Consider the following 12,922-nt stretch of genomic DNA (forward strand, 5'->3'; position numbering starts at 1 on the left):
CAAAGAACTTCCCCTGCAAAAGACCTTTCTTCTACTTTCTTCTAATAATAAAATGATTGATTTTTATTAATTAGCTCAACCCTATAAACTAATAACAAAAATACGAAACAGCTACCACTTAAATGATGTGTGTCATGCCATTTAAAATGCATCACATCATTTCATCTCCACACAGCTGTGAGGTAGGTATATTTTTATCACCAGTTTAGAAATGAGTAAAATGGAAGCCTAGAGAGATGAACTAGCCCAAGGCCATACAGTCAGTTACCGAAGAGCTGGAAACCCAGGTGCGTCTGGGTGCAGAGCCAAGGCTGTTAACATCACACTGTGAGGTCCCCCCGCCCCCCGGTAAAGTCTGGCCCAGGTGGTGGAGGGACTGTCCCTAAAGGTTGTCGGAGGATCGTGGCAGCTGGAGTCCCAGCTCGCTCACCCCTCCATGGGGTGCAAGGCGATGGCCCTGGGCTTCTCCAGGTTCTGCCACAGCAGCACCTTCCGGTTGGCCCCGTCCAGGTTGGCCACCTCAATCCTTGAGGTCCCCGAGTCGGTCCAGTAGAGCTTGTCATGGACCCAATCCACAGCCAGGCCCCCTGGTGGAAAGAGGCCATGCAAAGAGCATCAGGGCTTCAGCCAGGGCCCCTGTGTGCTACAGAAACAAGGGCAACTCTTGCACGAAGCTGTTTCTTGGGCCAGGCACTCTTCTCACCACTTTACAAACACACGTTTTACCTTGAATCGTCACAACAACTGTGTGAGTTAGGTGCTATAATAATCCCCATGAGGATGAAGAAACTGAGGCAAAGAGAACTCAAGTAACTGTCCGAGGTCGCGCATTTCCTCCTCTCAGCCAATCATACTCCACTTTCGGAATCCTAGCTCCCTGACCCCCACTGGCCCCGGGGTTTGTAATTTATGCCTCAGGGTTTTACAGAGGAACATCACCAGTTCCATAAGCACCTGAGTCAAATGTGCTCAATCAACACCGAATTCTAACCCACTTCCCCTGCTTGTCGAATGGCCTGAGATGGCAGAGTGAGCTACAGTTTTTCTAATCTGCAAACATTTGGATGCTATCTATCTGGGTCCATCAGAATATTCCTAACACGAAGTAATCAAAATGAAAGTCAGAATTAGATGGGATGCCAGGCTGATAGAGAATTACACCCGTCATTCACAGATCTCTGGTTTCAAATGGTTCCACTCAACGAAATGGTCTCAGTATTCTCACTGATCGAGCTCAATACCGAGCAAATATTACAAATCTGAGCCTATAAAATGAATGTAGACTAATGAACATTGTCTGTATTAGAGTTCCAGGCAAGGTTTCACCGTGAGATGTTCTGCTGCCTAAAGGTTTGTGGCCACTAACGTGTTCCTTCCTTGGTGGTTTTGCACGTGGTGTGGCCCTGCCCCTCCCCACGGGGCCTCGTTCCTTACCTGGGCTCTCGAGCCCTGTAGACACAACCTCCTCCACGTTGCTGCCGTTGAGGTTGGCGCGGAGGATCCGGTCCAGGGTGACGTCGGACCAGAAGACAAGCTCGCGCCGGTGGTGGAAGTCCAGGGCGATGGCGTTCTCCAGGTTGTTGAGCAGCAGCGTGTACTCGGAGCGGTGCGGCAGCACCTGCCGGATGTCGATGCGATTGGCGAACAGTAGCACAGGCTCCGGCCCTGGGACGTGGCATAGAAATGGGGCCCCCACTGGGCTCCAGAGCTGCCCCCTGGCAGCCATCAGCATGCACCCCCCCCCAGCTCCAAGGGGCCCCCTGGCCCACTAGGGCACGTCCCAAGCCGTCAGCATCCATCATTACGAGAAGACTGGCAGCCTGCAAAGCGTACATCTCATCCCATTCTTGGGGCCCAGGATTCAACTCACAACTCCATTTTATTGTGATGGAAACATCTCTCTGGAACGAACTTACGGTCCCCAGGGAGGAAGGATATAGGGAGGGAATAGTTAGGGAGTTTGGGATGAATATGTACATGCTGCTCTATTTAAAATGGATAACCAACAAGGACCTGCTATATAGCAGAAGGAACTCTGCTCAATATTACGTGGCAGCCTGGATGGGAGGGGAGTTTGGGGGGAATGGATACATGTATATATATGGCTGAGTCCCTTTGTTGTGCACCTGAAACTATCACAACATTGTTAATTGACTGATTTTGTTGTTCAGTTGCTCAGTCGTGTCTGACTCTTTGTGAACCCATGGACTGCAGCACGCCAGGCTTCCCATCTCCCAGAGTTTGCTCAAACTCGTTAATTGGCTACACACCAATATAAAATTAAAAGGCAAAAAAAAAAAAAAAGAACCATCGCTCTCTCTACCAATCTCCAAGCACCAGAGCCCCTGGCTGCCCTGCTCAGCTCTCTGCCCACCCAGCCAAGTGCCAAGCCCCGCCCCGCTTACCCAGAGCCTTGCAGCTGCGCCGGTCAGGCCGGAGTTCGTAGCCCGCTTCGCACCAGCACTGGAAAGCCCCCTCGCTGTTGGTGCAGCCCTGGCTGCAATACCCCTCCTCGGCACATTCGTTCACATCTACGACGGCGGAGCGAGGGCAGGAGATCTCGGTTCCACCATCCTCCAGCCCCAGCTCCCAGGCTGACTAGCTCTTTCCTGCCCACACACCCTCCTACTTCCCAGGTCCAGTGGGAAGACTACAGAGCAAGTGGTTAAGGGCTTTGAGCTGGGCTGGGATCCCAACTCTGCTATTCATCGGCTCTGCGACCTTCAGTAAGTGATAACCTCTCTGAGCTTTCATTCCCCACCCCCACCCCCCCCACCTTCGAAACGAGACGGACAACAATCCCCAGCTCCCAGGGCTATTGAGATGATGACACACGGTCACACCTCTCAGAGGCCTGACCCACAGTTAACCCAGCCCCCCGGCCCTGCTCCCGCCCGGGGGGCCCCAGCTCACCCTGGCAGGTGCGCCCGTCCTCGGTGAGCCGGTAGCCCGTGTGGCAGGTACACTGCACGGCCCCCCGCACCATCTGGCACTTCTGGGCACAGCCGCCGTTGTTAACATTGCAGTTCTCCTCACCAGTCCGGGGCCCTGCGCCAGCCAAGCCAGAGATGGGAGTTGAGCCCGGAATCCTCCCCCAGACGGCCAACTTGGCATTCCACCTGGGCCACGAAGAACAGCTCCCGGGGCTGCACGCGTCCCTGGGGAGGACTCTCTTGAAGCAGATGGGTGGGGCACGGCCACAAACCATGGGCGGGCACACCCGGGGAGCGGGGTGGGGACACTCACGGCAGTTCTGCTGTGGGCTCTCATCGCTGTTGTCCCCACAGTCGTTGACCCCGTTACACAGCTTCCTCTGCCCGATGCAGCGCCCGTTCCAACACAGGAACTGGTCCGAGGCACACTGGGGGCTTCCTAGAGAGGAAGATGGGGAGGGAAGGAGAGCAAGGTCAGCACCGGGCAGGGCTGACGGGGCTTGGGTCAGCCGAAAAAAGATGGGAGCCTGTCATTGTCTAGGGCGAGCTGGAGACAGAGGAGACTCAAGGTCGGAGGGTCAGGGTCCAGGGCAGGAAACAGCTCAGACTGGGCTGTGTGCGTGCCTGTTCTCCCCAGGACAGCACAGTGCCATGGTGAGACGGAACGCGGGGCAGAGTGAGGGAGCCCACGCATGTGTCCGGCACCTGTGTGGCTAGGGGAGGGGGCGTAGGGCTGTCAGCTGGAGACCAGTCCTTGCTTGTGAGGCCAGAGCAACAGAACACGGGCTGCATGTGAGTAAGAATGTGAGAGGCCATTGAAACTCCCGGCCCTGATACTGTGTTCCAGGCCGTGAGGCTGCGGGTCAACAGATGCACCTGATTTGACACTGGTGACCGAGACGAGCAGGAAAAATCCAGGCCACGGGCAAGACCTGATGAAAGCACCACACTGGCCCAACTGGAGAGGCAGTAGTAACACCCTCTTTCCACCTCCTTCCTCCAGCCTAACTACGGGTTAGGGGCCTGGGGTTCTCCAGGGACACTCTACCTGTGTTTTCACAGTTCTCTTCATCGCTGTTGTCCGCACAGTCGTCCTCCCCATCACAGCGCCAGGACAGACGGACACAGCGGCCTGACCGGCAGCGGAACTGTTCCGCCGTACACACCGAGGTGGCTGGGCAAAAGCACAGGCTGATGAAAGGTTGACCCCGCTTTAGCCCGAAGCCCCACCCTGCCACCCCAGGCTGCACTTCATGCCAGCACCCACGCCACTTTTCTTTTTTTCCTAAGATTTTTTTTTTTTTTTTGATGTGAACCATTTTTCTTTTTTTGGACCATTTTTAAAGTCTGTATTGAATTGTTACAATGTTGTTTCTGTTACACGTTTTGGATTTCTTGGCCAGGAGGCAAGAGGGATCTTAACTCCCTGAACAGGGATCAAACCAGCACCCCCTGTCTTTGAAGCTAAATCTTAACTACTGGACCGCAGTGAAATCCCTTTGACACTCTTCTTGACCCCAGTGTCTCAGTTGGTCTCTATGGCATCTCTGTGGGAATCAGAAGAAGGTGTCTTTTCCTTGACATTTTACTGCCATCTGCTGGAAAACTGCCATGATGACTATATAAATCTAGAGAATTATAGAACATATGAGTCTATTGTGGGACTGGCATTCTTTGGACCTAGTACCTTTGTGCAGTGCCCAACCTACACAACTGTACATGGTGGACCTGTCTTAACTATCCTGGAGCTTTATCAGAGGTGGCCTCTCTCTGCTTCCGGCCCAGAGCTTGGCACTGCCCCCCACTCACTGCAGTTGCGCTCATCAGACTGGTCATCACAGTCCGCGTCGCCGTCACAGCGCCAGCCCGCATTGATGCACAGGCCGCTGTCACACATAAACTCGCCAGAGCGGCAGGGCTGGTGGGAGGCTGGGGAGACATGCCAGGCTTCTGTCTTTAGCCAGTCCGCGCACGCAGTGTCCCACGGTGGACCAGGAAGTCACAGCCCTGGCGCCCCGGCTCCTCCATGTTGACCCCGTAGGGAACCAGGGACTCTAGAAGCTCCTCTCCTGAGCTCCTGCCCCAGCTGGCACCCGGGCCTCACCCCCGCCTCCCCCAGGAGCTCCTCCCAGCCTGGCCTCCCCTCCTCCACCCCGCTGGCCAGAGTGCTCACAGCAGTCAGACTCGTCGGACCAGTCTCCACAGTCGTCATCGCCATCACAGTGGTAGATGTCAAGGATACAGCGGCCGTAGGCACACTGGAACTCCTCCAGGTTGCAGGGGGGTGCTGGCACTGCTGAGGCTGCAAGGAGGGCAAGGCGGGGAGGGGCACGCACTCAGGCCCCCTCAGAAGAGAGGGGCCCGGACTCCTCCAAGGGGCCAGGCGTTCAGACACAGAAGCCGAGTTTCCTTGGGCATGGCCCTGATACACGCCCATATGCCAGAGGACCAAAGGGAGGCCTCCCTTCTCACCTGGGGCACTTGTTCCCTCCCGGCCCCGCCCAGGAGGAGCTGTTGCCAGAGAACCCACCCTCCCGGCCGGCCCGCACTGTCCTTTCACTCCTCGGCCTGGCCCTCAGCCCACCGATTGGCGCCCTCTGCCCCCAGCCCAGCCCGGCAGCCTGCGTCCCGGGGCCACTCACGACAGCTCTCCTCGTCGGAGCCGTCTTTGCAGTCCGTGTCTCCGTCGCAGTACCAGTGCTCAGCAATGCAGCTTCCATCGCTGCAGCGGAACTCCTTGTCCGAGCACTTGCGCATGTCTGGGGGCGGGGCGGGGGGGACACGATGGGAGAGCAGTCCTGCGGGAGCCCCACCGGGAACCCTCCTGGCATCCTCCCTGACGCCCACCCTCGCTGCCCCCCTGGGGGTCTGACCCAGGCCCTGCAAGACTCCGCGGGTTCAGCTTAGACTCCTGAGGGGAAAGAAGAGGCCCCAGAGAGACTGGCCTCAGGCTGCCGTTCTATGGTCCCAGGGGTGTCAGCCCCGTCTCCCCGTCCTGCTCTCCTCCAGCTGCTCCAGACACCCGGGCAGCTCAAGGACTGGGCAGTGCTAGGGCCCCTGAGGCTCTTGCCCCTGCCAAGGCCAGGCCATCCTCCAGCCTCCCTGCCCGCCCCCGCCGCCCCCCGGGAGCCCTGCTCACCACACTGCTCATCGCTGTTGTCGCCACAATCATTGTCACCATCGCAGTGCCACAGGCTGCGGATGCAGTAGCCGTTCTGGCAGGGGAACTCGTCCTCCTCACACTCCCGGGGGGCTGTGGGCACAGAGCGGTCGCCTGCTGCAGGCCAGGAGGGGGGCCAGCGCCCGGACTGGTGGAGCGGAGCAGCTCCGACGCTGCCCTGGGGAGCCGGGGAGCTGGCTGTCCCCTACCCCCGGGGGGAGCTTAGATAAGCCGAGAGAGGAGGTGGAAGGACAAGGGCCAAAGACCACGGGCTGGGGCCTCGTTTTCTTTTTTTTAATATATTTTTAATTTATTTAATTGGAGGCTAGTTACTTTACAGTATTGTAGTGGTTTTGCCATACATTGACATGAATCAGCTATGCGTGTATGTAATACACCACATTAACAAACTGAAAGATAAAAACCATATGATTATCTCAATAGATGCAGAGAAAGCCTTTGACAAAATTCAACATCCATTTATGATAAAAGCCCTCCAGAAAGCAGGAATAGAAGGAACATACCTCAACATAGTAAAAGCTATATGTGACAAACCCACAGCAAACATTATCCTCAATGGTGAAAAACTGGGGCCTCATTTTTTGATTGAAACGCCTTTCCCCGCCAAGCCCAGTGGAAGCCGCCCAGCCCCGCCCAGCACTCACGACAGTCCTGCTCGTCCGAGTCATCCTCACAGTCGTTGTCCCCATCGCACACCCAGGAGCGGCGGATACACTTGCCGTTGTCACAGTGAAAGTCGAGAGGGGAGCAGGTGGGCAGCTCTGAGCCCCGGGAAGGGGAGGGAAGCAGGGGTCAGTCCAGGGCACTTACTCAGAGGCAGGCCCCATCCTTCCCTCTGGCCCTGTCTGAATTACGGTCCCTCCTCACTGGCTCCTCCAACTACCCCCGGGCCCCACTAACAGAGAAGCAGGCAGAAACAGCAGCCAAGAAGAGAGAGCTTCCTCGGGCAGCGGTGGTCAGGGGTTCATAGGACAGAAGAGTCCGAGAACTACCAGGAAAGCAGTGAAGGAAAACATGAAGAGAAACAAATGTATTTCCCCCGCTTCCTCCTATTAAATGATGACTGACACGCTTGGGCTCGATGTCAAGTTCTAGAACTCATTACTTTTATCACACAAGCCAGATACCCTCTCTTAGCTCCAGGTTCTTCCGACTGTACAATGGGGATAATTATAATTGACTCAGAGAGGCCTTTTGAGATAATGCATACGAAAGTGCTCCATGAAAGTGAGCCATTTACCATCATCGCAATTAGCTAAACTGGTTAGGGGTAATAAGGTCCAGGCTGTAGCTTCACTCTTAAGAGACTAATTAGCCTCCCTCAGATGTAGGTGCTGCAGGGGTGGGGGCCACACCCTGGAACCCAGAAAAGTAACTGGCTCAGGAGTCATATTGCTACACATCCAAGACATGTATCCAGGACACCCTAGCCTGTTGTGTATGTTATTGCCCTAGGGGAAAGGGGAGACTTAACAAGAATATAAAATTTCTCACCAAGTTTATGTTATTTAAAAAGGTGTGATTACACAGAATACAAAGTGTCCACAATTAAAAATGTAGAAATATGCAACACAAATACACATGCACACAAATACAAAGATCTATTCAAGGCTGTTTTTTTCCTACGCTTGTTTCAAAGTCTGGTTTAGCAGCTATGTTGAGTGCGCTCAGTCGCTCAGTTGTGTCCGACTCTTTGTGACCCCATGGACTGTTGGCCAGGCTCCTTTGTCAATGGGGATTCTCCAGGCAAGAATACTGGAGTGGGTTGCCATGCTCTCCTCCAGGGGATCTTCCCAATAACCCAGGGATTGAAGCCAGGTTTCCCACAGTGCACACGGGTTCTTTACCATCTGAGCCATCAGGGAAGCCCAAGAATACTGAAGCGGGTAGCCTATCCCTTCTCTAGGGGATCTTCCCAACCCAGGAATCGAACTGGGGTCTCCTGCATTGCAGGCGGATTCTTTACCAGCTGAGCTACCATTTAATGACTATATGTGTGTGCAAATATGGGAAATACGGGAGGGTTAAAGTCATACACACCGTGAAGAAACCTCCCACCTGTGCATATCTGTCACCCTCCCAGGAGCCCGGGCGGGGGGGAGGAGGTCTTACTACATCCGTCCTCATCGCTGTGGTCCCCGCAGTCATTGTCTCCATCACATTGCCACTGCGCAGGGATGCAGGTACACTCTCCGAGGGCGCTCACCGCACACGTGAAGTGGCTCCGACCACAGGCACACTCGGGGCTGCTGGCCAGTCCTGGGCAGAGAGAAGAGGAACCAGTGAGGGCTCAGCTCCCAGCCCACCAAAATCCATTCCGGGGTTGGGGGGCAAGGTAGAGGCGCCAAGTCTAGGGGCACTGTTACCTAGGAGGTCAGGAAGACGTCTGCAGGGAGATGTGGATGACATCATGGTGCCTTCCCCCTCCTCTAGGCACAAACAGTCCAGAGGATACCCTCTGACTTTGGGCTCACAGACGGCCCAGGTCTCCCCTCTATGACAGGGTTTTCTGCACACCCGCAAAGGCCCAGAGACAATGACACCAGTTGCAGGGCTAGTGGTCCCGGGGAAAGGGAGCCAGGGAGAGGAGGACGATGCACAAAGGCTTCCAGGCCCTTCCCTCCAAAACCAGGCGGCGTTATGGATGCTCTCGCCTCTATTCGGGAGGGGGACGCTGAGTTAAAATGCTGGAGCCCCTTCTGGGGATAAGAAGTCACACCGGGGAGCAGGAAGCAGCAGACACTTCTGGGAGTCCTGCAGTCAGAGCGCACCTCTAAGAAGGGCGACCAGGAGAAGGGGGAACAGGGTGGGGGATGGGGGGGACCAGGCTGCCTTGGGGCAGAGCGACTGCGGGGGGGGGGGGCGGCCTTCCTGTCTGTGGGCCTGGCCGCGGCCTGGAGGAAGGATGGCAGGGGCCGCCCCGCCCCCAGCCCCGGCAGCACGCAGCTGGGCTTCCCTATTGAGCATCCAGCTATCTGCCTGGCCAAGTCCCATGACCGGCCGCTGCGCCCCCTCCCCAGCGTGCCCAGCAGGATGCCCTGGGATGGCGTGTGAATGGCTCAGTGCCCCCGCTCCAGCCTCAGCTGGAACAAAGGGTTCTGCCAGGGTCACTCTTCCCCGCCCCCCCAGCATTCATCTAACCCGCTGGGCTGCTGCAGCTGGGAAGGACGGGGCCACTCTCCCTTGCTCATCTCCCCCACTTGCTTTCTTCTCCTTGTCCTCCCCTCCGCTGGGCGCTGCCCTCGGGCTGGGCTGGAATGGGGAAGGAGTCAGCTCCCAAATGCCACCCTGCTTCCTTTCCTATTTCCCGGGCCCAGCGTCCCTCTCTTGGCTCATCTCCTTGACATCCATCCTCACTTCACATTATATTCCTCGGGCCAGCTTTAGGGTTCAGGACCCAGAATGAAAGGGTGGATTGCTGTTCCCACCAAAAGCAAAGGACTGCTGTTCCCTAGACCCCTCCCTCTCCACGTCCAACCCCCAGGACAAGTATAAGCAGAAAGCAGGGGTCCCTAACCTGCAGATGGATGGGGGGGGACAGCCAGCCTTTGTGATCTGTGAACCTCTGGCAAAAGGTATGTTTCTGGAATGAAGGACCATAGCTCTCACCCCACCTTCAGCGGAGGCCTTGCCCTTGCCTTCCACATGCTAAGGGAATTGGCTGCCCTAGAAAAAATGCAGGATTTCCTGCAGAAGCCAGGAGAATCCATCTGAGAGAAGCTGCATCTCTACTCCAAGGCCAGCACGCCTCTCTCTCCAGGTCTCCCTGAAAGTATAGGATGGAGGATTCTTCCCAGGCAAGCACCGAAGCCCCAGTCCCCCTCCTCTCTGGCCTGTTCTGAGAGCACTGAGAAGGAATGGGTTTTTGGGTTTTTTTTTCACTCAGACCCTGGGCACGAGAGCCTGAGAAACTTTTCTAAGTGTGATCAGTTCATCACAGCTATAAGCACTGCTTTCGGGGACTCCGGCTGGGATGAAAGAGCAATAACTAAGTATTCCAGCGGACTCCATGCCATGGGGCTCACCAAGACACTGACCCCCTTCGCGGGGAGGAATGATGAAGAGGAAGAATAGGCTGTCACAGTGGTTCCCAGTGAAGGATGTTTTTTCTCCCTGGGGGGCATTTGGCAATGTGTATGACATTCTTGGTTGTAACTGGTGACGCAGATAGAATTCAGAGGATAAAGGCCACAGATGCTGCTAAATATTCCACAATGTACAAGACAGGTGCCCCCAAACAAAGAAGTTATCCGGCCTAAAATGTCAGTGGGAGGTTGAGAAATACTGTTAACCCCACAGAGCAGGGAGCAGGGCCACACCATGGAGGCCATCAGGGTAAGGGGATGACCAGAATGGACAGGAGAAGGCATGGGAGAGAGGGGAGGAGGAAAAAGCTCTGGACCTGCAGCGGACAGAGCTGGGTCCCCCTGACCAGTTGCGCCACCTTGTGTTAAGTACCACAGCCCCCTTAGCCTGGTGTACATAAAAGCCACAGACTTGGATGAGAGGATGAATGTGGGAGAGGCTGATCCATGCCTGGGCACGCCAAGGATGCTCCAGAAGTGCAGGCTGGAGGTGCGGGGACATGAGGATTTGGGGGCTAGCTTTTTTTTTTCCTAAAAGGCCTTGATGCTAAGAACCTGAGTACCAGGATCTGGCACAGCAGCATTTTAGGCTACACGCAAGTCAAAAGAAATCCAGGCTAGTGGTTAAGAATTTGCCTGACAATGCAGGGGAACGGGTTCAATCCCTGGTCCAGGAGGATTCTCCCATGAGGCGGAGCAGCTGGGCCTGTGTGCCAGAACCACTGAGTCCACGCGCCTAGAACCTGTGCCCTGCAAGAGAAGCCAGCGTGCTAAGAGGCCCAGGCATCGCAAGGAAGAGTAGCCCCCGCTCACAACTATTAGAGAAAAGCCCCCACACAGCCAAAAATAATAAATAAATAAATAAAATTTTTAAAAAAAAGGAATTCAGTAGGTAAAGAAGAGCCTTCAGGGGATTTTTTTTTTTTTTAAAGCCTCCCCAACCCCCTTTGGCTGAGTGATAGCAGAAGTCCTGAGTTCCCCCTGCAGACTTCGAAACAAAGCATTCCATCCGGTGGGCATCAAGTTGGTTGTTGAAAAGGCACGACTTCCTGCCTGTCAGAGCAACATCTGAACGTTGGCATGTGAAGGTCAGGCAGCCGGCCACAGGCAAAGTCTTGGCTTGGGTGTTCATACAGTAAACAGACACATTATCCTCCAAGACTCAGCTCTTCTGGACAACTGTTGCCCCTCTGGGATCCTGGGAGGTGGAATTCTGCCTTTTCACTCGAGTCCTGGCTGTGATCATAAAGGACAGCTTTTAACCCTTTTTAACTAAAAGAATGGTGAGTGAAGAAAGGAAACAAGTGACTGCGGGTGGCAAGACGCGGCTTTCATTTCAAGAAGTGTTCAGTTAGAGCACTCCCCTGGGCTTCTGGCCTTGAACACTATTTTCCAGCCACACTGCAAGTCTACTTTGGCCATAAAGGAGATGGGACCTTCGATTTAATGCCGCTCAACAAGGAAAAGACCTCTTCCCAAAGTGTTTACTATCCCTGATCATCCTATAATCCAGCTTTTAGGATACATGTTAATGTGCTCATAGGGCCTTCCTAGGAGGCTAACTCGAATCTCAGCCATGTTACCTACCACTTTCTCACTGCTTTCTTCAGGAAAAAAAAGACATCCACCTGCTTACACTACCAGATACAGTGGAACATGTGAGAGAACATAGATTCCAGAGTTAGAGAGGCTGGAGTTCAAGTCCTGGTTCTACCACTAACTCTACAACTTTGAGAGAGTTAGTGCATGCCAGAGTCTCAGTTTCCTCATCCATAACACGGGAATAACAATAGTTTTACTGCAAAGGTTTTTGTAAAGTTTAAATGAAATAATCTGGGACTTCCCTGGCGGTCCAGTGGCTCAGACTCTGCAGTCCCAGTGCCAGGAGCCTGGGTTTGATCCCTCGTCAGGAAACTAGATCCCACTGCCACAACTAAAGAGCCCGTGGGCCACAACTAAGACCTGGTGCAGCCAAATATATAAATAAATGCTTTTTAAAAAATGTTCTAAATTTTAAAAATCCATGCAGACTTCTTAGCACAGGGCCAGCACACAGCAAAAGCTTTATAAAAATACAGCCACCCCTCACTGAATATTTACATGTGGTCTCTAAATACTTTTCTAAAATACTTTTCTCATGCTACATCACTGAAGGCTCTCAACAGTCCTGGGAGGTGTCTGTGATTATTATCACCATCTTACAGGTGAGGACTCTGAGATCCAGGGAGGAGAAGTCTGTTGACAAGTCATACAGATACTAAGGGCTGGAGCAAGCGCTCACACACAGACAGGTCAATTCCAGACCCTCTGCTCTTAATCCCCTCGTGATACTGCCTCCCAGTACGTGGTATTGCTATTATGGGAGTTTCCAAACCTCTGAGATCCAAAAAGGGAATTGGTAATACTGGGATTTCCGGGTCCTTCTTTCTGCATTCTCATTCAGCAAACGCACAGTGAGTTTATGGATTTCAAGCAGTGACCTCTCCTTTTGGCTATTGCCAAGGCTAAAGGCCCATTTCCCTTGCTCTAAGGTCAAGTAGCGAAGCAAGCAGAGTATGGAACCCTAGTCCTTTAAATGAGCGCCTCAGTATTGGTGTTGGTCCGGAAAAGGACAGGACTTCACACGACAAATGATTAAGTTCTGCAGTTTCTCTTAGCAGTTTGCAAGCAACTTTTGCACACACAGTTGTGCTCTCATTTAATCATTACAGCCGCACCATTTT

At 54.1% G+C, this 12,922-nt stretch overlaps 1 protein-coding gene across 1 annotated transcript in view; it reads right to left on the reverse strand.

Moving 5' to 3' along the window:
• Nucleotides 1-12,922, reverse strand: part of LRP4 (LDL receptor related protein 4) — a 52,186-nt gene that overhangs the window by 30,208 nt on the left and 9,056 nt on the right. The window contains exons 2-13 of the mRNA XM_043481143.1: nt 8,227-8,373; nt 6,759-6,875; nt 6,073-6,186; nt 5,576-5,692; nt 5,107-5,235; nt 4,743-4,862; nt 3,982-4,107; nt 3,247-3,372; nt 2,914-3,048; nt 2,406-2,531; nt 1,435-1,665; nt 431-587 (exon numbers count right to left, since the gene is read on the reverse strand). Of these exons, the coding sequence (XP_043337078.1) occupies nt 431-587; nt 1,435-1,665; nt 2,406-2,531; nt 2,914-3,048; nt 3,247-3,372; nt 3,982-4,107; nt 4,743-4,862; nt 5,107-5,235; nt 5,576-5,692; nt 6,073-6,186; nt 6,759-6,875; nt 8,227-8,373 (1,645 nt within the window). The remainder of the gene's footprint in view (nt 1-430; nt 588-1,434; nt 1,666-2,405; nt 2,532-2,913; nt 3,049-3,246; nt 3,373-3,981; nt 4,108-4,742; nt 4,863-5,106; nt 5,236-5,575; nt 5,693-6,072; nt 6,187-6,758; nt 6,876-8,226; nt 8,374-12,922) is intronic.

The sequence above is a fragment of the Cervus canadensis genome, chromosome 11 (assembly GCF_019320065.1).
Source record: "Cervus canadensis isolate Bull #8, Minnesota chromosome 11, ASM1932006v1, whole genome shotgun sequence".
Taxonomy (NCBI): domain Eukaryota; kingdom Metazoa; phylum Chordata; class Mammalia; order Artiodactyla; family Cervidae; genus Cervus; species Cervus canadensis.